Raw genomic sequence first — 26,305 nt, 5'->3', positions numbered from 1 at the left:
CATTTCCTAGAGAGGCCAACTTAACCTTAATGAAAACAGCAGCATCACATTCTAAAATAAATAGTCCTGAATGTGACAGTAAAAGCTGCAGAAGCATCTGCAGCTGTTTCCATCTAATATTAGCTGTCGTGCCTGAAGCAAAGTCTTGTCTCTTTCCTCTTCTTTCTCTCTGGCTCTGATGTGAATTATCTCTGGCTGAGTAATATGGGACCAGTCGATTGTTATTCCCCTGCAGAGCTGCAGGCCGTACTGATAAGGCTACGCACAGCCTCTGTCTGGAATTAGCAGCGTCACTTTCCATCCCTTCCTGTTTGCTGCCCACTAACCCCTGGTCTGATAGAAGATATTACCAGTATGCTGACTCGGCCTCAGTACGGGTGGTGTTGTGGTTGTAGTTATGATGATGAAGTTTGTAGCTTTGAGCCTTGTGTGTAACTTGTTACATAATTTATAAAAGTGGAGTTGAAAAATGGAGAGGGATGCTGAGAGGGGCATTATTCTGCTAAAATACAATAGTAGGTATTTGGGAAGTATATCGTGTCTGAGCCCTTAAACTCAATTGCCTAATATTGTTTTGGCAGAAAATAAACACAATTTTGGTTTCCAGAGCCCTGAACACCACATTTTTTCCTTGTACTTGGCTCCACTGTAGTTCACGTTGATACTCATCCACCTTGCAGCCTTTACTTAATTCACAGTGGGGGCACCTTCCTCATTGTTAGAGAGCAACCTCTAAACGTGCCACTGTGGGTCAGTGATTTCAGAGCTTAGTATTGATTAGTGGGTCAGTCTGTTCATACCAGATGTCCTGCACAGCTGCTAATATACTGCTGCTGTAATAGAGTTAGATCCTCCCCTGGATTCTTAATGAGCCAAGCTGGCACATGGCGTTGTAGCCTTTAGTTACATAATGAATGCTCTTATTCTCAGACTAATCAGCCGTTTGAATTACATATTGTGACTTCGTAGTGACACACTGTCAGGTCAAAACCACTGATATAAAAATAACTTGACACCTAAGTGAGATGTTGCCCAATTGGCTTTGTAACGGTCGAATGTTTACCAGGACTTCCCCTTTGACAGACCCTTGCACTTAATCACATGCTCACTCGGCTCAGTGCAGGAAGACCATACAACAGTGTTGCACGCCGCACGCAGTGAAGGATACTGACAGCTCAAACTCAAAACATAAAGCAGGGAAATGGCAATGACCCGTCTGAGGAGAAGTTTTCTTCGAGCGATCTCATTACATGAAGACGATGATGTGTTTACTAGCGGCTCGCTGCCACAGGTAATATTTTACATTTACATTTAGTCATTTAGCAGACGCTTCTTTTCCAAAGCGACTTACAAGTGAGGCTGTATTTTATATATGTTTAGTTTCTGTGCACAACTTAACTTTTAGGCTGTACAGTCTACAGACAAGCAGTTGTTTACTTTGGAAATCTTGTGTACATGTGCTTTGGCAGGGGCAGGGCCAGTGCAGTGACCAAGGTGTCCTCCAAAAGACTCACTAGCCGCCCCTGGAGCCCCGTTTGCCATTGGGTGAAAAGTGGTTGGTAGTTGGTTTGTGATTATCACAGGATGTACAATGTTGCACACGAGCATGACTGACTGAATTCTACTTTGGAATAAGTTGGCATGATACATAATAATTAGAATTTACCGCCTTGCTGGATGCAAGTAACAGTTTTTATGCATGTGTTCCCAGACTCATGTTCTAAACAGGGGATACTTGAGTTTAGTGCCAAATTTGAAAAGAATGCATCTCCAGTGTTACATAGAAAAGGAAGGACGGCCCGAAAACGTGATGCCTCAGGCCATCATTGTCTCTAAATACGGAATTTATTGATTATTTCATATTTTTATTAAATTTAAAAAATAAAAGGAAGTCAAAACAAAAGTGTGAGTACATTTTTGTTCCATTTCTCACTGTATTATTTCCTGTTGTGTTTCCTGAAACTTAAATTCAGCTGACAATGTAAATCTAACACAGAGGGCATACTCTGGGTGTCCATGCTGTACATTTTGTGCAAAATTATTTATCACCATCTGTTGCTTACATCTAAGATATCAAACTTTGAGTCTGACTTTATTTCTTCACTGACAGCTGCAGAAATGAGAAGGAAATAGTGGTTAGTTTGTCATTTCCACAGTATCGCACATATCAGTCTTGTTAATGTTTGCAACAGTATTAATGGAAAAAACAAATGAAATGATGACTGTTTGAAGTGACATAATTTTATATAAGGAACCTTGTCTAACACTCAGTATGGTTTTGACCATTGTCTAATTATGTCTTATGTGTCTTCTCAGTGTTCTGTTCTTTTTTTGTACTTTTGCAAAACGTGTTTTGACTTACTGTGCGACTCCTCATGTCTCTCTTTAATTATTTTGTAACTCAAGGGGCCCTGACACCTTGTGCCATGTTGGGCCTGTTCAGTGATCCATCTATGGCCCCACACTGGCCTCCCGATTCAAACATTTCAGGACACACCCCTGCTGCTTTGTGTCACCTGTCCAACCAGTGACTGACTCGAGAGATTTTACATATTTGATTACACTTGTTGTCATTCCCACATTCCCAGCTGCCAAAGTCAGGTTGTGGAACTTCTAGTCCACAGAGTACCTGATTCTTACATGCACCTCTAGGTGTTTTATTCTTATTGATCTCTGAGCAAAAAACCTTCACAGGGCTGGTGTAACAGGGCCTCAGAGAACTGCCATTATTTATGACTCTCCCTGCCCCTGTCAGTCTGCAGCCAGGCAGCTTCTTTGCAATATCTGCATCAAATAATCATGACGAAAAGATGCAGACGATGCAGGCTGTTCTCCAGCTGTGGAGATTATGTTGGTCCACTGCAGAGGAACCACTCTTTTTGTTCACTCCATAAGTGTCTTATAATACATAAGTAGCTTGATTTACTCACTGTATCAACACAATCAAGTTCAGTAGTGTTTAAAATACTATAATAATAGTTTTTTTATCAGTAACCTCAGAAGTTACTTAGATGCTGTTACTTTTTAACTAAAGGTACATTTAAGAGCATGTACTCAGTACTTCCACTTGAGTAAGGATTTCGAAATGGCACTTCAACTTGTAGTAGATTACATTTTTAAGCAAGTTCCTGTAGTATTACTCAAGTATTGTGACTTTTATTTTGTATTTTGTATTTCTCCCACCTCGGCTGTTTAGCAGACATATTTCTGTAGTGTATCGAACCTCCGGATTTTTCTGGTTTTAAAACAGACCTAATCATTCCTTCTTGACCGTGGACGATCAGTCCTGCCAGTTTTCAGAATGGATGGTTTGATAATAAGTTTAACTTCCCTATTTCTACCTGACCTGGGTGCCTGCTACTCGCTGTTACATAAGCCAGTGTTTCCTTCCCCTGTCCTCATCCTACGAGTTGACTCAGTATTCTGCTCCTCTATTGATATTTCAGCTATTTCCTTCATGATCCATGAGCTCAGTAGGGACATGGGATTAACACTTTGGGGTTGAGGTTTTTGACTTAAACGCTGAGGGTCCTCTACGTTGGATGGATGCTCAGCTGTTGATGTACACTCCAAAAACTGTGTGACCCTCCTCTTCACAGATGACGTACTCATCCACTTCCAATTCTTTCTGTCTCTCCTCATCAGACTGTGTCTTCATCAGGCCAGGGCCACTCTGATTCACCTATCTACACCAACCTTCAGGAGCTAAAGATCACCCAGGCAAGCCTGCCACCTCAGCCATCCGGCTCACCGATCAACGTGCTGGGTGACTGGGAGACCTACAAGGACCAGAATGGAAGGCACTTCTACTACAACCGCTCCACCCAGGAGAGGACCTGGAAGCCACCTCGAGCCAAAGACTCCAGCACTGGGAACTCCAGAGGAGAGAGCCACAGCGCAGGGGAGAGCTGTGAGGTATGTCCCACAGACTGCACCAAGACACACAGTCTTTTTACATCACAGTGGCTGCTCACCTTTTGCAGCAACGATCTTCATCAAGAAGTTAACAAAAAAAAACTAGCTATTTACATTTAGTGAAATCGTAGACACGAGAAAACTTTTTTCTTGAAGTATGGTTCAAAATGTTGGCGACTGTGGCGCAGGAAGGTAGAGCGGTTGTCCACCAATCTCACAGTTGTTGGTTCAATCCCTGGCTCCTCCGGTCACATGTCGAAGTGTCCTTGAGCAAGAAACTGAACCCAAACTGAGTTGCTCCCGGTGAGTGTTGGCCAGCTGCATAGCAGCTCCCCCATCGGTGTATGAATGTGTGTGTGATTGTGAGTGTGAATGGGTGAATAAGAAGCAGTGTAAAGTGCTTTGAGTGCCAACAGGTAGAAAAGCGCTATATAAGTGCAGACCATTTACCATTTGCAGACTGCAGCATTAAACATTTGAGAGGATTAAGGAGAATCCTCAAATCAAAGTGAAGTACTTAAAAGTGTGACTTAAATCCCAGATGAATACAGTTTCAATGGTTTATAAAAAGATGGAGTAGAAAATGTGAGCAAACTGATGTGGACAAAGTTTTTCAGGTGTGGACTGCAGAGACGGATCTAATCATTGCAGCTCATGTGAGGACCCTTGTTATTTTCATGTAAACATCTGGTCAATCACTGCAGAAAGCAGATGAGACTTTCTGACTGACAACATTCACGTGGTCACTTCACTGTCATGTAAAAGAGAAACCCGGTTATGATATTCAGAGTAGACGATTAGATAACTTGCTATCTCTAGATAGATTCCTCCGTGTAGAACGCAGACATCTCTACCATCTGTGATCAGGTTTCAAATCACTTTTTACCACAGCGCTGAAGTTATACAGAGAACACAGATAAAAAAAGGGTTTGTGTTAACTCTGAGTGCTTTATGATGAACTGGGCCCAGCAACCTACACACACACACACAGTGTGATGCATCTTTCAGTACTGACAGTTTTAGACAAAAGCATGTTTCAGATATCATGACATGCAGTTTGTTGAAACTGTAACTGAGTCTCAAAGGAAAAACACGTCTGACACCAAGTACCACATTACCCTGAATGATGTGGGAGCCCTGTCTGCTGTTTTCTTTAATAGCTGTACTCTGCTGCCACCTACTGGTAAAAATCAGCTACGGACACTTGATTTACTGATTCTGTTTCTGCCTAAAATGAAGCATGAACCTCAGTGATTCTCTGCTCTGTGATGGGTTTTACTGCTTCTCTGTTCTTAATTAAAGTGGTGTTGGTGTTTCTGATGGTGTTTTCTCCTCTGTGACACCCCGGTGACTTTGTGTTCTCTTCTCTCTCTCTCTCTTTCTTTCTCCACTAATCGTAGACCACTCCCCTCTCGCTCTCACCGTCTTTCTTTCCCTACCTCTCGCTCTCCATTGGTCGTATCCAGCCCCTGTCATCAGAGGACACGTGCTTCAGTACCTACTCTAGCCAGTCAGACAGCCAGTATGGCTCACCGGCACGTGGCTGGTCCGAAGAGATGGACGAGTATGGCCATACTCTGTACGTCAGCGACTATACTAATGAGAAGGTACAGGCTTCACAAGGCTGAGCTACTGTCTCTCTTCTGTATTGGTTTCATGGGGAAGTGGTTTTGGGGTTGATTATGAGGATTTTTCACGTGCAGTGCTGTGCTCTGATATGTCCTCCTCCTCACTGACGAGTGCAGTATAACACAAAAGCAAATGAAAGGGGAAGTACAGAATCACACTCTGTAGTTTCCTCTTATGAGACACTCAAATCAGAGTCCTCAATATTCAGAAATCGTTCATCAGAATAATCAGTGGAATTTAAAGTAGGGTTAAACCATTTACCCTCATTTAAAAGGAAAATGTGTGGTTGCAGGAAAAAAACTGCATAAATCACCACATCTTTATAAACATGTCAAATGATGGTGAAGACTAACATTTGCATTTCTCTGTGTTGGAGGAGGTTTAATGCTGTTGCACGAATACATGGGTAATAGCTGGTCCTGTGTTTCTGCTCTCTCTGTGTGTGTGTGTGTGCGCGTGTGTGTGTGCATCATCAGTGGTTAAAACATGTCGACGACCAGGGCAGACCTTATTACTACAGTGCAGACGGCTCCAGGTCAGAATGGGAGCTGCCGAAGGTAAGATCATGCAGAGGTTCTTATTTATTCAACGGATTTAAGTTACTTCAGCACTCGGTAACATGGCATTAGTGCCTAACAAAAGTTTGAACTTTTATATAATTTCATGTTTCCTTTACCAATCAGTTAACATCTCAGTGTAGAAAACATGAACTATTAGTGCTCACACCTTTTTTTTTAGGGTTAGTTTTTTTTATAAGACGTTGAATCCAAAACCCCAAAAAAACTCTCACAGAGGAATTGATTGACCAGATGTTCATGTGTGTGACATGACTGAGGCCTGAGTCAGTTTATTTTGTACCGTCGATGATGAAAAGTTTTTTTCTCCAGTTGTTGAACCACCCGTCCACACTGTCTTTCGCCGAGCGATGAACCTTGCTCCATCCTTACTCCTGCTTTTCTGGAAACAGGGTTGTAGTTGGATTTGGCATCATTTTACCACATGTCATATTTGTGCTGCAGCCTCACTGTGTGATAACGACTCACTAAATTAAGACGTTTGTTTGTAACCGCATGGAAACTTTTAGCAGAATAAAGCTCACAGAGTCCATTATAACTATTTGCAAGGTAAGATTAATATTATATTAATATATTTCCCTGTTCCCTGGCTCCAGTACACCCTCTCCCCTCCCCAGCAATCTGCAGACGTTCTAAAGAGCCACAGTCTAGACAGAAAACATGTGGAGCCGATCGTCCTGACCAAGTGGAGGCACAGCACCTATCAAGAGCCCAATGACAAGGTGTGACACCCAAATCTGCGAACGCCAGCACGGTTGAACATATCATTTCACTGCTGCCAATGATAATCTCCAGTCAAAATTTCACAAAAAGCACATTTTAAAATCTTTTAAAATTTTAAAATGTTTAATCATTCGTGTTTTTACCTCAAAAGCGTTGTGTAGAGAATGATTTTGTTCCAGATGCTGCTGTTGTCTGTTGTGTTCACTGCTGAGATGTTTGATGAATCCAGAGTTTAAGTTGTAGACTTTGTCACATTGCAGCGGCTGTTAAAAACCAGGCGTTTCCGCATAGGCTCTGCCCGCCTACACCCATACAAACACAAAGTCAGTATCGTTGTGTTGGCCCTTAATCTGAGCACATAATCAGGCTGCATGAACATAATCACACTAAATAATGGAACGTTTATCTTAATATGAAATTCACCTGTTTTCAGATTCTGAGTTGATCCCAAATAAATTCACCAAAAAAAGTTCTACATTTAATCTCTGACCTGATCAACAAAAGTAGTCGGGAGTTCGACTACAGCATAAAATGATCTCTTATTAAATTTCAATTATCTAAGCTGCAACAATGATTCTCCTAAAGTTGCATGATCATTCTGAGAAATTATAATTTAGTGTCACCTCCCAATCATCTCACGGCAGATTTCCATCACGTACTTTTCTGTTGGCAGCCCATGTGACAGTGTTTGTTTTCATTCATGTCTCCTCACCAGGACGTACATCACGGCCCCTGTCCCGACTCTGACTCCAGCCCTACATCTCCCAAGCCCCCCGCCTCTGTTAGTAGTCAGTCCTAAACTCACCAACCACCAGGCTCTGTCCTGCACACGGAATAACTGAGAGTAGGCAGTGACAAGTGGTGCACCTTGCTGCAGGGTTCCTACACAGGTCCGGAGTTTAAATTAGCAAGTTCTTGTGTCTCAGCAGTAAATAAGTGATTTAAAAGAAAGAAACCTCCTGACAAACTTTCGCCTGTGTAGAAACACTGGTGATCAGCAGTATGGATGAAGCAGAAATTCTGGGTCGGGGTGGAAAATCCAGGTTAACCTAAAATGTATGTTTTGTGGGTTTAGTCTCAAAAGGCAAAAGCTTAATGCTGCATAAATAAGAGTTTTACCTGGTTTTCTAATCTAATTTATGTGAATTTGAAGTCTGTGTGCTCTTTCTTGTCTCTCCTGAGTCGGTGTAATCATAGTTTCTGTGGTTGTCTCGGTGGTGGGGTAGTTGTGGTGGTGGAATGACGCCAATCTTCTGACAGCTTTTTTTCTCCTCCACGATCCTGCCGCGGTTGTCAGGCATAGTTTGTAACCTGATTTGTTTTAACACAATTCTTTTCTTTGCAGCCATCTGAGAAGTGTGGCATTGTGAATATGACAAAGATCACTGAGAACGGCAAGAAACTACGGTGAGAAGCACCGACATTTACTGGCTGTGAACATGCAGCGGTACATAGTGCACAGTGGAGCTGGTCCAGCATCAGAGATTTTTGAAGCTAATAGTTTTGTTTGAATACATCAGTTGGGATTTGTTTTTCTCTTCATGTGAATAGATAAAACCTTTTACTGGGTGTCTGCATGACTAGTCCCAAACTAATGTGATGAATAGCAAACTGTAAACTTGGTCAAAGTTACATTTGGATAAGAAAAACCCACAAGCAGCACCACACATATACTATAAACTGTTACTTTAAAACGAAATGAGGAAACTGCTGCTTAAATATATATTTTTAAAAAAATCGAATCTATTTGCTGCAGGAAGAATTGGACGTCTTGTTGGACGGTCCTACAAGGATCCAACTTGCTGTTTACCAAGGGACAAAGTGCTGGGACGAGCTGGGTGAGCGCACGTGTTCTCTGATCAATCCACCTCACTTTTTATGCTTCCCGTATTTTGTCGAAACAAAGTGCAGAAAGGTTTTTCATTTTCAGCTTTTTTTTTCTTTAATCTTTTCTTTTTGTTCTTTATTCATTCATCCATCTCTTTACACTCCTCGTCTTCTTATTAGCATTGTTAAATAGTCAGAGATGACAGATGTGAATAGGTTGTCTGTGTGTAAACTGGCCTTCTTTTCTCCGTCTAGTTTGGCAATCAGTCCAAACCAGAGTTCACTGTGGACCTGAAGGGGGGGTCGGCAGACTGGGCCTCAAAGGACAAGTCCAGCAAGAAAAATGTTATAGAGGTGGGGGTCAACTCAGATATAGTTTATCAACTTTATCATTTGGTTTTGAGGTTTTGCAGTCTGTACATGCATGAACATGAATGAAGCATCAGTGTCCCTGTGTCAGGATGGAAAGACAATGAAGTGTGGAAGGGGAACAGCCCAACTAAGGGGATTTACCATGTCAGTGTGACAGTGTTATAGCATTTTTCTACCACATGATGTCAGCTTAGTTGGACCGTACTTACAAGTTGTTGATCGTGGCAGTGATCACACTTGTATTTTCTTCAATTTGACCTTTTATATGGAGTCTCCACCATCTAAGGTGATGATGACTCAATGACGCATTATACATCAAGCTGCTGTTAAGTTTTGTTCTTTGTTTAATCCAAGTTCTTTTAGTGAGTGTACTGATGCTGAGTCATTAGTTCAGTCATTTAATAATCATTGTGTGTCTGTTTTTAAATAATGTGGCAGCACTTAAACATGATCTTAAGGAGCTGATCACACCTCTCACTGTCTTATTTAAACAGGCCAGATCAGATTATTTCACCAATCTTAGATCTGCGAATAAGAAAAATCCTAAAGTCGTGTTTGATACCATTTAAAAATGTTGTCTCACCCTCAGCTCCACAAGTGTCTGTGTACTCATCAGCTGACTGTAACAGATTTTTAAATTGCAGGACATCAGGGAAATTTGATCCTATAAACTACAGGTCTATATCTAAGTTACCTTTCAAGCATAAATTTTACAAAAAGTTTTAGCCCAACAACTTTCCACTTATCTGCATCATCATCAAATCTTGGACTCAGCAGTGAGGTTTTTAACAGGAACCAATAGAAGATCCCACATCACACCGGTTTTATATTCTCTTCACTGGTTACTAATCAAATATAGAATTGATTTTAAAATTATGGTGCCCTTCAAGCCCAGGCTCCTGATTACATCTCTGACCTGTTGACCCCTTATGGCTCCTCTAGAGCATTGATGTCCCCTGTCTCTGCCTGTGGCTGATTCTTTTAAAAAGCAACTGAAGTCACTGTTCTTCAGACGAGCTTTTAGCTGACTGGGCCCTTATGGTTGCATCATTGTTGTTATTGTCTGCATTATTTTCTCTTTTTTACATTTTGTAAAGTATTTTATGATTTTTATCTGTGAAAGGTGCCATATAAATACATTTTACTTACTTACTACTTACGTTTTTGGTGTCACACCTGTCAGGGTTCAGAGTTTGAAAGCGAGTAGAGTTGAACTGATACCATGCAGTGGAAAAACACTGCTACAGACAATATACATATAGGAAGAACAGAATTCTAGACCTTCCAGTGGACACACCTGTGCTGCAAGACCAGACGCTCCCCCAATAAAAAGCTGTAAAGAGGACACACTACACAAAACATTACACCCAGAACTCAAGCACATTATTCACATATATATGAGAAAGAAATACACACACATTAAGGGGAAAGAAAAAACAACAGAGATACTAAGATCCTTGTCAGATAAAGATGAGACTGACCTGTTCAATCTTTTTCTCTATGCATTTGTACATTAGACTATGTCACATATTGTGTATCACCTGTTTTTGTAACTGTTGGCAGTAAATATGTAGAAATAGCTTTTAGTGCCGTACTGAGCAAACATTAAATGATGATTATTTGGTGACTCTCTTGGCTGCAGGTGAAGACGCGTCAGGGCACAGAGCTGCTGATCCAGTCTGAAAGTGACAGCCTCATTAGCGAGTGGCACCGAGCGCTCCAGGACGTCATCAGCACCCACGTGAGGACCAACATTCATCTAGACATCCCCCAAAACTAGTATTAGTTTAGGAAGCGTGAAGGCCAGGGGTGTTTGTAGTGAGCATGAAATGAGGAGCAGAGCTGGTTATGTTAGGGTGATAAATACTAAATGCTGTAGCCAACCCACTAAAACACTTAGAGGGAAGTTAAGCTTGTGCAAATAACAGTTTGAAAAATAAGCTGCATGTTCAATTTCTGTTCAGCCTGAATCAGTTGGTTTCCCTCATAATCAACACATTGTGTTCATTTGTTTTCCTGCCCCGAGAGTCCAAAGGTGCAGCAAGTGGAGGTTTTTATGACTGGTCATATCTTATCTGTGTGTGTGTATTTCAGGCCTGGGAGTCTGATGAAGCCATAGAAGAGGACATGCCCGAGTCACCTGGTGTAGAGAAGCATGACAAGGAGAAAGAGCACAAAGACTCAAAGAAGGGCAGAGGTCCGTGTGATATTCAGTGGTGTTTCAGTGAACATGTTGGGAGGACAAAAGGAGTTAAAGGCTTTCCTGACTCGCTGTCCCACAACAAACACACAACATAGTTCAAAGTGTATGAGACTGAAAATGAAAGTAAATGTGTCCTAATAGCCCTTTAAAACAGCAGCTTATCAGTCTCATTCCTCCAAAACACTGAGCGTTCATCATGAGGGTCAGTGTGCTGAGACAAGTTTTGGACAACACTTTCCTGTCTCATCTCTCCTCTGCAGCCATTAAGCCGTCCACCAGCATGGACGCGTCCGACCACAAGAAAACCAAACACAAGCTGAAGAAGTTCCTCAGTGGCCGTCCAACCCTGCAGTCCATCAGAGACAAGGGATACATTAAAGGTAAGGAACCGAAACGACTCACGCTGCCTCCAGTTTGATTTGGCTGTAAACACTGCGAATGTTGAATTTAAAATATTATTTACAAACTAATTTGATTGGCTGAACAAGCTGCTTTTCTTAGGTTTAGAAAATATTATGTTTTGGAGAAATATGGTTTTTACAGGGCAGAGGCAGTCGTCTTATCAGAGAGTCGGAAACATTTAAATCGCTGATACAGTTTAAATTAAAAGCTTCACACACCTTATTTGCGCATATAAACTATTAGGTAATTTCTGTTGCAGTAATTACACAAGATCTTAAAATAATTGTTTGCTTTTACTTGATGGAAATAACATAGCAACATATAAATGACTTCTTCCTGAAGCTTAACCTTTTACAGTGGGCTAAAAAATAAGCACACGTGAGATTTCTTCCTGTCGTTTTAAAGTTTTCCAACAGGGGCTTTGGAGACTGCACAGAAAATAAACGGGAGTAGAAAAAATTCATTGTTGGTTTTAGTCTCATTTACAGTTTCATTTACAAGTTATTTTAGAAATGTCTTTCCTCTACGTTATTTGCCCTGTTTGCCTCCAGGAATCATTCAAGTTTCTTAGTTGCAGTCAGATCTTACTCTTTGAAAATGTGACAATTCGTCCTAATAAGGACACAATGTTAAGATCTGATTGGACATATTGTAACAGACTTTGGACAAAGTTTGTTAATTTTTTGTCTGTGTTTTTTTAGATCTGGTGTTTGGCTGCAGTTTGTCCAGTTTGTGTCAAAGGGAAAACAGCACAGTGCCAGCGTTTGTCAAGATGTGCATTGACCACGTAGAGAACAGCGGTGGGTCACTTTATCCGACCTGAGCGTGTTTCCTTTTACCAGGCTGAGCTTCACTTCCTCCTCATAACACAGATTGCGTCTGAAAGTCTCAGTTTCAGTCTAATTGTTTCTAATTGGACTCAGAAAAACAGAACTGAAATCTTTTTCCCTTGATGCTGTGCAGGTCTGCGTGTAGACGGGCTCTATAGAGTTAGTGGGAACCTGGCTATCATACAGAAACTGCGCTATGCTGTCAATCACGGTGAGTTACTGTTGTTTCAATCAGTTTCTTCTGTTCGTGTGAGGCACTTTGAGTCTGTGGACAAGGACCTGAGTGAAGCATTAACGTGTCTGTGTGTGTCCAGATGAGAAGGTGAACCTGGCAGACCCAAAGTGGGAGGACATCCACGTGACGACTGGCGCTTTAAAGATGTACTTTAGAGAGTTGCCGGAGCCGCTCTTCACCTACGCACTCTTCCACGACTTCATCAATGCCATAAGTACGTGCTGCCAGTGAATCACTGTGAACTTGGTGTACTTCTTCATCATCTTAATTCTTCCAGGGAGAAATGTTTGTCATCCAGACTTTGATAAATGTCCTGTTTTGTTGTGCAGAGATGTTGGACTTAAAGCAGCGAGCCCAAGGCATCAAAGAGCTGGTGAAACAGTTGCCTAAGCCCAACCATGACACCATGCAGACCCTCTTCAAACACCTCAGAAAGTAAGAAACACAACAGGACATTATTGTTGTTGTCTCTCAGAACAGACGTTGAATCTGGAGAAAGTTCTATCATAGACACAGCTTTTGGCCTGATACGAATCAAAGGCGTTAACCAATTATTTTTTTTATTATCTTTCTCTATTTCAGACTAAAACAGCTTTTCTTCCCCTTAAACTAAGCTCTTTAAAAACTCCCTGGAGTTTAAATCTGAGAACGCTGGGTTGATGTTGACGTGTGCACAGGGAGAAATCCGTCAGACGTCTTTGTCTGGATGGACAACGATGTTTGATTTGTTTTTATCGTAATTATGTTGTCTTTTGTAATGAAGCCATAACTGAAAATTGTTGCTGAAATTCTCGAACTGGTGAAATAGTAAACAGCTTCTTCTTCTCTTGTTTATTGTGGCTAACTTGGTTAGGTGAGTTTCCACCACAGGAACTTAACTGAACTGTAACCTGAATTTTTCAGGTAAAAGTTTTTCCCTCTTCTTGTGTTTAGCTGCTGTTTACACCCGTGTGTGTTTTCTCACTGTGCTTATTATGCTAACGCTTGGGAGGACACCGCTTCCACCTCTAACAATTCACAAATGATCACCTCACAAGCACCTGCCCCTTCCCCCTGCAAGTACCTGGACCCTGAGTTAGTCCCACCTTCTGACGGGTGCTGAAATTTTCCTCTCAAACAGGCTAAAGTTGACTTCAGGGTCTCTACGTTTTCGAGAACATACCCACATACAGTAAGTCCTCCATTTGTGCTCAGTTCCAGAGTGAACTGTTTGGGCTCGGCAGTGGCTAGATGGGTACAGTGGCCACCTAACGTCCATAGGGTCAGAGGTTCGAGCCCGTTCTTCCCGACCACATGTCAACGTGTCCCATGGCAAGACACCGAACCCCCAGCAGCCCATGCAGTGCCAAGCCCGGTAGAAATTGGGGAGGGTTGTAGCAGGCTAAGCTAAGCTAAGCTAAGCAAGGGCAGCCGGTGTAAAAACTGCCAAATCAACATGAGGACAAATTATCTGCTGTGACGACCCTGAGCTCACGGAACAAACCGAAAGGACACAAAAATCAGAAAAGAGAATGAACTGTTTCCCCCTTTATCAGTGTTATAATGTGGAGGGAGATAAATACAGGAACAAATACAGGAACTACATCTATATTAGGATTAATGTAGATGTAGTGTTTGTTTCAAGTATGTCAGTAAATATTAAAAAATGATGATGAATGTTGACTAGAGCCAGAGGTTAAGTTTGCAGTTGTCTTTGTAGAGTCAACCTAGAGTCTAAACTCAGAAAAATTCCATTTACTGTTGTAAACTAGAACAAGAGATCAAGTCACCTAAGATTAATTCATCAGAATTGTTTTCTTGACACAGATGTTTTAAAGTGGATAGTGGATTAGATCGACACTTACACGTGTATGTGTCACAACGGAATCTCAAAATCAAATGTCAGCGCTTTTCTCAAATAAACAGCAACCGTGGCAACATCGTAAAAGAGGTTAATGTTGAGATCACGACACAGAAACTGATGATGACATAAATGACAGGTATGTAGATGCAGGTAGTTGTGGACAGGCTCAATAAGTTTGTCCCCAACATTTTCCTCTATTGTTCTGGTGACTTAAAGCTGCTGTTGAGATCGTCTGATATCAACCCTTACATTGCTTCATGCGCTCATTAATGTGCACAATCGGAGCCTAACAGGTTTTGTGAAGGCGCCATGTTGCGCCCGTGAACATGTAGTCAAAACCAGGAATATCTGAGAAGTTGGGGTTAAATGCAGGAAACCTAAAAGCTGAGCTAAGCAATCACAGGTGACCCAGCACCAGTATGTGTGTTAATGTGGAAACTGCCTGACTGACTAACACTCCCTCCTCCCTGCAGGGTGATCTACCACGGTGAGGAGAACCGTATGACCACCCAGAGCGTGGCCATCGTGTTTGGCCCCACGCTGCTGCGGCCTGAAATAGAGACCTGGAACATGGCGGTGCACATGGTCTACCAGAACCAGATAGTGGAACTAATACTACTGGAATACGAGAGTATTTTTGGCAGGTAGACGGAGACGCCGGAGGATGAGGTTCTTTTCTGTTTCTCCTCTCCCAACGTAGAGCTCTTCCTAACACAGCATGGCCCTGCCGATCACCGCTCCCTCTAGTCCGGTCAGACCCGGGAACAGCTTCTCTTCATCTCCTGCCTTCTCCGGCTTCTCCAGATCCTGCAGCCTCTGAACCAAAGCCACTGCAAATATGTCTCATGAACCAAACTATAGCTGTAACCAGCCTGTGACCAAAAAGTTTAGCCTTTGCACCTTTCAGTCTCATTTTCTCCTGCAGCTGCATTACTTCACTCAAGTCCTGACACTGGATTCCTAAAAGCTGTAAACACGAGGGCTGAACCAGCCGTCAGACGACTGACACGGAGCAGGTGTCAGTGTCTGAGGTCTCTGATCCTGTAAGTCTGTATGAACCACACAGAAAAATCCAGAATGGCCTCTAGAGGTTTGGACACTACGAAGACACAAGTTGGAGCAAGAACAAAGACGTGGAGGTTTTTATTTAGGAACTCTTTGTTTTAAACGTTAAATTCCTTCACCCTCTGTCTGAATCTGCTTCTCTCTGTCTCTTTCTGTCCTCCTGAAATACTGGACCGAGGTCCTCTGAACACACGACAGGTTGCTGCCAGTCTGTATTATATCTGCACTTCGCTTCCTCCGTTCGGCTTTTAAAGTGCATCAGTCCGAATCTCAGCTTAGAAACAAGAAAAATGACATCGATACATTTGTACAGTGTTTGTGTGTTTGTGCATGTGGAAACGGGGAGTGGACGGATGAATGGGTCTAATGACAATATAGTGTATGAAGAGTTAGTATAATGTAAGTACATATGCTTGGAGGTATAATCGTGATGATTGTGCAAGCAACAGATGAGAGGAATGAATAATGAGCTGGGGTAATGGACTTTACCTGTGTGTCAGGTAGAGACTGTAAATGTAATGACGGCTTTATTCAACTGGAATAAAAACTTCTAACGTGATTTATTCTTTATTCTTTTCTATTATATTTTTTTATGCGAGCTGTCGGCCTCTACCTGTTATCACATGAACAAAAGTCACTGCGTCAGGAACATCAGACACCACCACTCTTATATCTGAGGACATGTAAAAAGTGTTTTATTGAGTTTTTGGTTTTTCTGAATATGTTTCATCTCTGATTTACCCTCCCAGGATTTTCCACCTATTACAGAGATGTTTTACTCTTCCTGAAGCCCAGTTTAAATACATCAATTATATCTCCACCGGCTAAACTTCTACAACGGAAACTGTAATCAAACCTTTGTACGTTTCACACAAATGAAAGTGAGTGAATGTGCTTTAAAACAAGCAAAGCAGCAGAGGCCACTTTGTAAACACTACAACACACTATGCGAAACGAGTTCATACGTCTTATTGTAAGAGTTATATTCATGGAAATCTGTGTCATACTCTGTAAAGTAGAGGCTACAGCTAAAGTCAAAGTTTGCTATGCAAATGCTTAAAGTCTTGTGCTTTGGGTTAAATCTCAGTAATAGATTTTTCATCAAAAGTTTCTTGGTGTTAAAAGCAAAATATGAAGCATTCATACGGGGCCAAAGGTTTTCTTTCATCCTGATGTGGAGATGAATCAGGACCTCACATCTGAGTGACTGACGCAGCGGAGACAGAAAAATCTGGTGTTTGCCTTTAATCTATGAGCCGTACAGTTAAGAGTTGGGTGCAGGATTTCCACAGCACAACATCCTGATTCGTTTTTATTCGAGTTTTATTAAAATTCCCTGAAGGGAAATTTAATCTGTCACATTAGATTTAATGTTAAACAGGCAAAATGGGGGGAATTTTGTCCTTCAGTCTGCTCACAATAAGACACAACGACAAAGTAAATAACTGTTTTTGGAAGTTTTTTCAAACCAATTAAAAGCCTAAAAGTGATTTATGTCATTTATGGAAGTGTTCAGAACCTTTGTGCTGCAACACTGAGATTCTTTGGGCAAATAGGGAAAAACTGCACAGACTCAGTGGACTTTACTTTAAGAGAAACTCCTGTAGTTTGATACATTTTTTAAAAATTAGGTTTATGTCTTCATGGCTTGCATATTGTCGCTGTCCACATGTTGTGGCTTCAATATTCAAACCCCCTCACTTTTTACATTTTGTTGTGAGAATAAAATTGAACCTACAACACACAACAGATAATGGGGCCATTGTGTTCTGTTACTCTACAAAAACAACAGTGAAGCGAAAACTTGGAAGATGTCAGTGCATCTTACATGAGGGTCCACAGTGTAGATATTGAATAATGCTAACTACCATATCAGTCCCAAACACTTCATCCAGGAAACAGGTTTTGCTGAGGCTGCATCCTCTTTCTTTAACACTGTCCTACTTTAAATTGCTCCAGTACAGAGTCGCAGCCGAGAGATGAGGTCAGCGACTGATCCTCTGCTACTCACACACGGAGTACAAAATTATGTATATTCATATTTCTAAAAATGTATTTAAAGTAGCTCCGTCTAGTGAATATGAACACACTCACCCCAACCGGTCGAGGCAGATGGCTGCTCACCCTGAGCCTGGTTCTGCTGAAGGTTTCTTCTGTTAAAGGGACTTTTTCCTCTCCACTGTTGTATACGGCTTGTTCAAGGGGGAATTGTTGGGTTTTCTCTTTACATCTTTATAGTCTTGACTTTATTCTGTAAAGTATCTTGAGATGACTTTACAAATAAATAGAAGTGTGCACTTTCTGTACATAGGAACCCTGATTCTGAGTCCTTTTAATGTTGAGCATCTGATCTAGAGACACTTTTGAACCAAACCAGCTTTGTCAGTCGAAGCAGTTAATGCAGCATCAGCTCTGGTTAAACATAAGAAGCTGCTGTTTGAGGCACATTTCTGGATGTTTGGCTGAATAGTGTGAGAAAAAACTGAATATGCAACAGCTGCTTTGGAAGAAACCTCAACTAACAAACAAAAAAAAACACAAAGTCATGTCCACAGGCTAAAACACAGCTTCAAAATTAAAGTAAAAACCGTTTTGTTTGGTCATGTTGCAACAGAAAATCATTTTCAGTATCATTTCAATTCATTTAAATATCCTAAAATACTCAGTCCTGAACACATCAATGCTCAATTTACAGTAAACCTGAAGTTCCCACGTTCCACTGTGCCGACCACCTGAAAGCTGTTTATCTGACGTAAATAAAGCTCAGAGTAAATGCTGCGTTTTCTATAAATGTGTCGGTGTTGGAAACATTATTACTTGTGTGGAAACAGTACGATGATGTTAAGACAAATGTTTACTGCCTCAGAAATTAAGGATCATTTGTACCTGATGAAAATGAGGAGCTGAGCTTTGCTAACAATGTGACTGGTACATTTAGATTCATTGTTAATGTTACAGAAATATCAGACTTACTCCCTTTTGTCTCCACATGCAGGTGGCTTTCGTGTAATGGCTCCAGGTTTTGTCAGGTGTCTATTTGTGTCATTATTCAAGACATTTGCAGGTGGGTTTGTTGGTGTCACTGAGCATCCGAGGATGGATGGAGAGACATGAAGAACCTCAACAGGTCAAGGTGCACACATTGACCACCTCAGAGGACGTCTCTCCCCGTCTACACACTGCTAAAGACGCAGACAAGTCCTCGACTGTGAGCAGTCCATGGTAATTACATCCTCCTTTGCAATTCAAACCCAAACACGCTCCTGATAGGCTTCCTCTCCGACTCCTGCAGCAGCTCTGCATGATACCTTCCCCACAGCCACCTTTCTGCTCTTAACCCAGAGTGAAAGCTAACAGCCAGGTGGGACATGTGTGAGCATGTACTTGAATGGGGAGACTTTATATGCATCCCACACACTCCACACTTGAATCATCTATGAAGATATTACAACTCATCTGCTGAGTGTATTATGAGAAAACATTAAAGAGTCTTTAATAGGCTCTGGGAAATTTTCACAAATATCAAATCTTTGGTTTAGAAATTACAATAATTGACAAGGTAACACTTTCTTTGTTACTGTCCGTTAGAAAAGAATACTTTAATGTGCTAAAGGGGCTTTTTTCATTTAGTTTTCCTTTCAGTATCCCTTTAAGAAATATCTAATATCACAACACTAAAGAAATATTTTGTGGCTTAAAAATAATTTTATTCAAAGACAAACAATAAGTAGATGGGTGGTGACATCATTACCGTCACGGCAGCTTTTGTAATCAGGACTAAACAAAGAAGCAGGTGTACAGTCCAGGATCTGCAGCAGAAAATGTTAAAGTGGGAACAAAGCGCCACCTTGTGGTGATACCCTGCACTGTCATGAATGTCGCTTGAATACACAGTGGAATCTCGAAATAACCCCATCATGAAACAGGAGACCGGGTGGCCGGGTGTGAGCTGGAACCTGGCTGCCACTTCACTTGGAAGGGACTGGAAAGTGGCTGGAAACCGGCAAGAACTCGCTGCCAATTCGGCTGGAAAGAGAAAAGAAAACTGGCTGAGAGCAGCAGATCTGAGTCTCGGGGATTGTAGGCTACTTTCAGGTTACAGCCCTTAATGCTCAATCCGTAGATTTTAGGTCGATCCAATTTTTTTGCATTGATGGTTCACATCCATGTTTATACTGTAGTGAAATCACAGAACTCTTTCAGGTTCTCCTGAACAGAACCTTAATGTGAGAGTTTACCTCCATCTGCAGTTTGCTTACTGCCCTCTACTTCCTGTTTTTGTCATTCACCCTCCTGAATTGTTACTAAAGGTTGTGTCCGAACATAAAACCGGGATAATGTTTGAACAGAAGATTTATCATGTTTGGCCTTAAACCAGCCGGAGTTTGAATCACTGAGCTGCTGAAACTGAACTTGTTTGTCTGAGAAACGGAACAACCACCAAACCAGCCTTTGTGGCTCTTGTCCCCACATGGTGTCGGGCATCACTGCAGGTTGTGAGAGATCTCTGTTAGGATCAAGGATTCAAGGACTGTACCTGCCTCCCTCTGGGAGAAAAACCAGCTAACTACAGATGTGCTCATCGAAGAGGTTTAGCTTGTGATAACATCAGCAAGATGGCTGACAAACAACAGGAAATGGAAAATCCAAAATGTTAAAACATCTCTGCAGAATCAAAGGAGAATAAAGTTTAGTTTACTGAAGTGACAACTTAGAAGGTTTTGCCTGCTTGAGGGTAAAAACAAGATGCAGTTGTGTGGAACTTGTATAGCACTTTGTCCTTGATCGTTTTGGACCAGCCCAAACTAAACTCACAGCCCTGAGCTCTACTAAATTCATTCCTGTCATTTTCTAACTCGGCTGAAGCTAAGCATCACTGAGCACACGGTTCGTCTTATTTGGCACTAAATCACTAGAAAGTTAAAGATCTGCTCTTTGGGGTAAAGTGACGCTCGCTTCACTTGTTGATCGATGGTATCAAGGCGCCGCTTTGGAAAAGCCTTAATGGTTTAAACATTGGTATGTGTGCTCATAGTCTCCTTGACCCTGACTGTACCACAAAACCACAAAACGTCTTTTTGTTCTGCTTGTTGGTGTTTTGTAGGTGATGTTACTTTAATTAGAAGTTAGTGGAGTTGTTCCTGGTGGTGGTCATCGTTGGTAAAGTAGGTTAATATGTGACCACATAAACAAGGAGACTTGCACACTGGAGCTGAACCAGAACCTATGAGCAAGGACCTACCAGACCACCAGGGAAGAAGGCTTCAAATGCTTTACACATGTTAACCAGTGTTCCACTGTGTTTTAACTGGAGGCGTCTATGGCATCAATGCAGTTGCCTGATTTAAATTTCCATGAGTTCATTTCCTGAAGCTCTGTTGTTCAAATAGATGACATGATGAATGTGGTGTTACCATATAAAAACATTCACACATCCCCAGGTGCATTTTTAAAAAATCCCAACAGACTCTTTTTTTTTTTTTTTTTTTTTTTTTTTTTTGCTGTTTTGTTTGGGATGACAGATTTCATAATGTCTGCTGGCTGCAGTGGTGACACCAATCCGTAGTGAAAGTCACAGAGTCCCACCAACAGCAGCTGTGCGTGAGAGTGGCAGGCATTAATCCAGAAACGCTGTCTTCAACATGGTGCAGCTGTCTCCATCAAAAGGCCAATAACTGAGCGGATTAGCATAAGGTGTCAAGGAGCCGCCACACTGCTGCACGTTTTCTGCAGGGGGAAACACGTCCCTCTGGCCTCGGGGCTGTTTTGCACCGGCAGCACTTAAACCTCTTCTGAAATCATTCACCAAATCCTGCAGCTAAGTGCAGTAGCTGCCTGGGTAGATCAGGGAGCTCCCTGCTCCAGGGACCGGCGCTCAAGCAAGTTTGTCCACAGTGTCTGCTTCGGTCTTTCCTGATTGCTGCCAGCAAGTTCCACCTCGGAAAACAAGACTTGCTCTGATTTGCCTGAAGGCCTCTTAACCGGCAAAGTGTCTGCAAAGGAACTATGTGGTATTTTAATATTCCCTTTTCTGTGAAAACTAGATTAAATGGAATCTTGTTTAACTGGAGCCTGACAGATCAACTCTGCAGTGCGACTTAAAGCAGAAAGGTGAGTTAACAGGTTTGGAGCTGAAAATAATGCTGGGATGCTGCACGAGTGAAAGAGGGAGGAAAAAAAAAAGAAAAGCAGAGATGCTGGGAGCGAGAGACAGTCAGTGTGAGTTATGTAAATCTCCTCAAGCTGCTTCCAGTAATCACTTCCCATTGTAGATTTGTGGTGTAATTGTGCTGCTGTTTGCTGCTGATAAACTCTTGGAAGAGTCCGGTCTCCTCTGTCCTCTATCAGGACAGACACAAAGTGTTGGCTCCAGATGGCAGCAGGAAGTTTCTGCTCTTTGTCTCTGCACCAACAGGATGATGCAGCATGTGGAGCGAAAACACGAGCTCAGAAACAGAGGCCGATATCACCGCCTCAGTGTCCTCATATGTACATGCTGCTTTGTGGACACGCTTATCTGCAGCTCACACCACAGAGAGCACTCAGGTCCCAGTGGAAGCAAACCCACCGAGGGTGGAAGAGATGCTCCACTCGTTCGGCTTCACAGGCCTCGTGTGTGTCTTTCTAAAAACTTCTGACAGTTTGCTCTCCTGTGACCGAAACTCCCTACAGCGACGGACTGAATGGAGGCAGAAACATAAAGTTCACAAACACAGTTTAAAGCAGGGGTGTCCAAACTTTTTCTAAAGAGGGCCAGATTGTCTAACGTGAAAGTGTGGAGCTAACAAACGTCATGGAGGTGAATTGTACTCGAAGTGCATAGTTCTAACCATGTTTTAAAGTCTAATCAACAATGACAAATGTTCAGCTATAAATGAAATAAATCCAAGCAGGACTCATTATTTTATACAGAGCTTGTTGTAGTGACCTAAACTACTGTGAAACCAAATCAGGTCATCAAATAGGCACCGACACATCTTTCAGTCACAGATTCAAAAGCCTGTCAAACTGACAAAATATCATTTAGGAATTTCTGAGAACCATCACTCACTGAACCCAATGAGGTGAGTGATTCTGAGATCATGATCGCAGTATATGTTGCAGAGCTTTAGATCAGTGAGTCTGGATTTTAAGCAGTGCTTGTTCAAGTTCATCCATCCATTATCTGTCACCGCTTATCCTATTTGGGTCACAGGGGGCTGGAACTGTTACCAGCTTTCATCAGGCAAGAGGTTTTAGATTCACCAAATAACCTAACGTGTTAAATTAAAATAAGTTGAAAAAGAAGCAACGATGTTGCGTCAACACCTCAACCAATTAGGTTTTAGATCAGGTAGAACCAGGTGTTTCACATCATGCCCAAAGTTCCTGTTGGGTACTGAACCTTTGCCTCATGTCAGAATGACTCAGTTTAGAAAACCAACTGGAAAACACAGCTGAGAAATGGTCCATTTATTGACCCCCAGTGAGAAAATGACGACTTTAGACTTTGTCATTGTCCTTTGTCATTTGTCACACAAATACAGTAAAGTTGGTGCGTTGATAAGGGGAAAGACACATACGAACAACATAAAAGACAGAAAGAAAACTCAGCAGAGGCAAAAAGGAAACAAGATGATTTGATCAGATTTTTGATTCTCCAAAACAATGAAGAAGTGAAAAAAAAAACAGAGGATTTTGGATTTTGTGACAGTCCCATGACAAGAAACTGTCCAGCCCAGACAGAAGGGATGATGGGAAAACTAAGGATCCGCCCAGAGGGGGCGGGGACTAAGTGTTTGTTAGCCAATCACATTTTCTCTCTGTTAACGAGTTAAGGATAAAATAGCAGAATCAGGTTGTGAACACTGATGAGGAGACAAAGAGGTGAGATAAAAACCTGGGGACTAAACTAAAGGAGCTTTGGACTGAAGTGGAAGGTGTGTTGCTTGTGGCACAGCAGCTTTTGTGAAGGCGGGAAATGTTTGGTGGCTCCAAGAGCACGATGCTAGCTTGTTGTTTGCTAACACGAGGCTTCTCCATGGATATTCGAGGTGGACTGTGGCTTCTGTGCGTCGGCCAGCAGGCTAGTTGCTCAGGATGTAGCAGGGATCTGGGTACAAGGTTAGCATGCTAACATAGTAGCAGTTCGTGCTAATAACACACGGAACGTGAGCCTCTCTTCAGGTTGGTCGATGTAAGAACAAAACAATGCGATAATCAAACTTTTTCATTGTTTAAGTGTTTTTATATTGTAAAAACACATTATATTTACACTACAGTTTCACTACAGCACAACAAAATCAGCTCAGTGCACTTTACATGTTGAGACTATAGTAAAAGGAAGGGAACCTAACAAATCCCCCTCGGCAACAGTGAGGCGGCAAAAACTTTGAACCAGGCTCCGGGTGGGCGGCCATCTGCCCCGACCGGTCGGACTGAGTAGACAGCAGAGAGATTAAATCGTGTATGAATAATTTCATACGTCAGCTCTGTGTTTTTTAATGCGGCCTGCTCTAATTTTCACTGAAAATCCTGCTCACAACGTGGCCTCGTTTCCGTGTGGAGGTCAGAGTTGTCTGGCTATAAATCTCTACTGAAAGATGCAAAGCTTTTATTTTGCGGTCAAAGACTTGATGTCAGTGCTCGAGTGGGAACAGCTTGATGTACTTGCATTCAAGTCAAAGTTTTTCTCTGATTCCAAGAGTCGCAGGGATGAAGGGAGCTACAACTCTTTGTGTCCCACAAGCTGCTTCGTGTCTTCCTGTTTGCTCACTTCCTCAACAAGGTGAGCTGGTAAACAAGAAAATCATTAGCATTAGAAGTCACAGCTGCTGCAAACACACCTGACGCTCATTACTTATTAACCTGATAACTATCATTAGGGGAAATCAGGCAACTAATGAGGCATCTGTGCAGGAAACAATTTAGTAATAAAGAGCAGCATTGGACAAGAAGAAGACTCTGTGCTGTGGCTGTGTGTGTCTGTCTCCGAGGACTTTTTATCTGCTGCAGCCGAATGTTACTGGTAAACAAAAAGTCCTCTGAAGATTTGAGCCCAATTCATCGAGCACAACAAGCCCAAGGTCATTTCATCATCTTAGCAATAACAACAACAACAGGAGGGTTCCTGTCCACGGGGATTTGGACCTGTTGTGCGACTGGAGCTTTACAGGTGGACGGGCGTCCTTGGCTGAACTCCAGTTTGAGCCTGTGAACAGACAGGAGGAACAGTGAGCTGTGATTAAAGACAAGCTGCTAAACTCTGACTGGGTTTGGCGTCTTCAGAGATTCACTCAGCTCTCAGACGAGCTCTGGATAATAAGAAAAACATATTGCATTAAATTCAAATTCAGCTTTAGTTATATTCATGCAGGAAGAGGACGTAACGTATCCGGGAGCTGACGTCCACCTAAAGGAGGCCTGGTGCTGTTTACCAAAGGGGGAAAGTGTTTAATATTAATATTACAAAATATTTGTTAATTTTTCTGCCGTTATCGAACTGTGTGACAATGAAAGCAGAAAGTACTTTTATTTCAAATAGTTGAATTCTTCAGGAAACTAAAACCGTAAAGAACATTTAGTAACAGGTTCGGAGGAAAGTGATTCGACTGTTTGCGTGTGCTTCATGTTTCAGGTTTAAGTTAGCTCTGCTAAAAGTGAGTAAAGCTGAGGAATCGATCCTACGCTTCTGAAACATGTTGGAGATGTCAGTTTTTCTGCAGCAGCTTGTTCCCCATTCAGGATCAGAGTCCAGTTTACAAAACTGTTTGTAACTATTGTCCTAAGAACATGTGTTATTCATGAGCTCGTGCTGTCATAGGCCGGGAGTGAAGATGGAGGCCACATCTCCAGCCAATCGAAGCAGGAGCTCATTAATAATGCAGAAACAGCCTGATGAAGGACAAAGGGAATCTGTCTGTTTGTGAAGATGGATTTTGAGATGTTTGGTGCAAAAAAAAAATGTCACATAAGTTTTAACTAATTGCATTTATGAAAAATCAGGTGCTGGTCCGTCAGTGGTAGAGCAACCCACCAGGTGTGTCCCCGCCCGGCTACCAAGGGCCACCGTGGTGCCGAGCCCGGATAAAATGGGGAGGGTTGCGGCAGGAAGGGCACTGTGGCAACAAGCCAAAGCTGGTGATCTTTGATTTATAAAATGTATCAAAAAATGAGCTCAGCAGCAGCTGTGGAGCTGTTCACACAGCAACTCAACACTTTTAGTTAAGAAGAGAAATCGGTGATCAATCATTAGGCTGTGATGTTTATTTGTTGCTGTTTTTGGTTTCATGAATTATTGTGATGCAAAACAATCATCGGTGCTGCAAATTGTATTTACTGCTGTGCGTTTCATGGTGTAGATCATAATCTCCAGTGACACCGACTGTTTTTATGTCTGACTAAAGATTCGTACAATCATATTTCTTATTAATTCTGCCATTAAAATATGTTCGTAAGAATGTAGTATTCATCCTAAAACTGTGCCTGGAACCCTGGATCTCTCAAAGTAACGTTTATGCTAATTCCGACTTCAGAGAACTGTAATCCAGCATCAGGGCTGTTTGTCTGCTGCATAAACACATACTGACAGCTGCTCATTGACCAGTGATGACTGACTTTGTACGTTTTCATTTTGAAATAATTGGAGCTCGTGTCTAAATTCATCCACCTGCAGCTTGTTTTTACATGTCCCAATATCTAACACAA

General features: G+C 42.0%; 1 protein-coding gene across 16 annotated transcripts in view; it reads left to right on the top strand.

Annotated features, from left to right (window-relative positions):
• LOC137098080 (rho GTPase-activating protein 12-like) overlaps window positions 1-16,178 on the top strand; it is a 44,137-nt gene extending 27,959 nt beyond the window's left edge. For 2 of the 16 annotated variants that reach the window (XM_067473872.1, XM_067473873.1), the window contains exons 3-19: window positions 3,646-3,915; window positions 5,316-5,522; window positions 6,021-6,101; window positions 6,716-6,841; window positions 7,103-7,165; window positions 7,558-7,623; window positions 8,188-8,249; window positions 8,599-8,680; window positions 8,925-9,023; window positions 10,684-10,782; window positions 11,136-11,238; window positions 11,505-11,624; window positions 12,348-12,446; window positions 12,610-12,687; window positions 12,791-12,925; window positions 13,041-13,146; window positions 15,028-16,178. In XM_067473872.1, the coding sequence (XP_067329973.1) occupies window positions 3,646-3,915; window positions 5,316-5,522; window positions 6,021-6,101; window positions 6,716-6,841; window positions 7,103-7,165; window positions 7,558-7,623; window positions 8,188-8,249; window positions 8,599-8,680; window positions 8,925-9,023; window positions 10,684-10,782; window positions 11,136-11,238; window positions 11,505-11,624; window positions 12,348-12,446; window positions 12,610-12,687; window positions 12,791-12,925; window positions 13,041-13,146; window positions 15,028-15,202 (1,971 nt within the window). In that variant the 3' untranslated portion in view covers window positions 15,203-16,178. Of the gene's footprint in view, window positions 1-3,645; window positions 3,916-5,315; window positions 5,523-6,020; window positions 6,102-6,715; window positions 6,842-7,102; window positions 7,166-7,557; window positions 7,624-8,187; window positions 8,250-8,598; window positions 8,681-8,924; window positions 9,024-10,683; window positions 10,783-11,135; window positions 11,239-11,504; window positions 11,625-12,347; window positions 12,447-12,609; window positions 12,688-12,790; window positions 12,926-13,040; window positions 13,147-13,293; window positions 13,634-15,027 lie in introns of those variants that run through there. The other 14 variants (XM_067473877.1, XM_067473878.1, XM_067473874.1 and 11 more) reach the window with 14 other exon arrangements.
• Window positions 16,179-26,305: the final 10,127 nt, after the last annotated feature.

Source organism: Channa argus, chromosome 14 (assembly GCF_033026475.1).
Source record: "Channa argus isolate prfri chromosome 14, Channa argus male v1.0, whole genome shotgun sequence".
NCBI lineage: Eukaryota > Metazoa > Chordata > Actinopteri > Anabantiformes > Channidae > Channa > Channa argus.
Note: the sequence above shows the minus strand (reverse complement) of the source record. Positions and strands in the feature narration are given on the sequence as shown.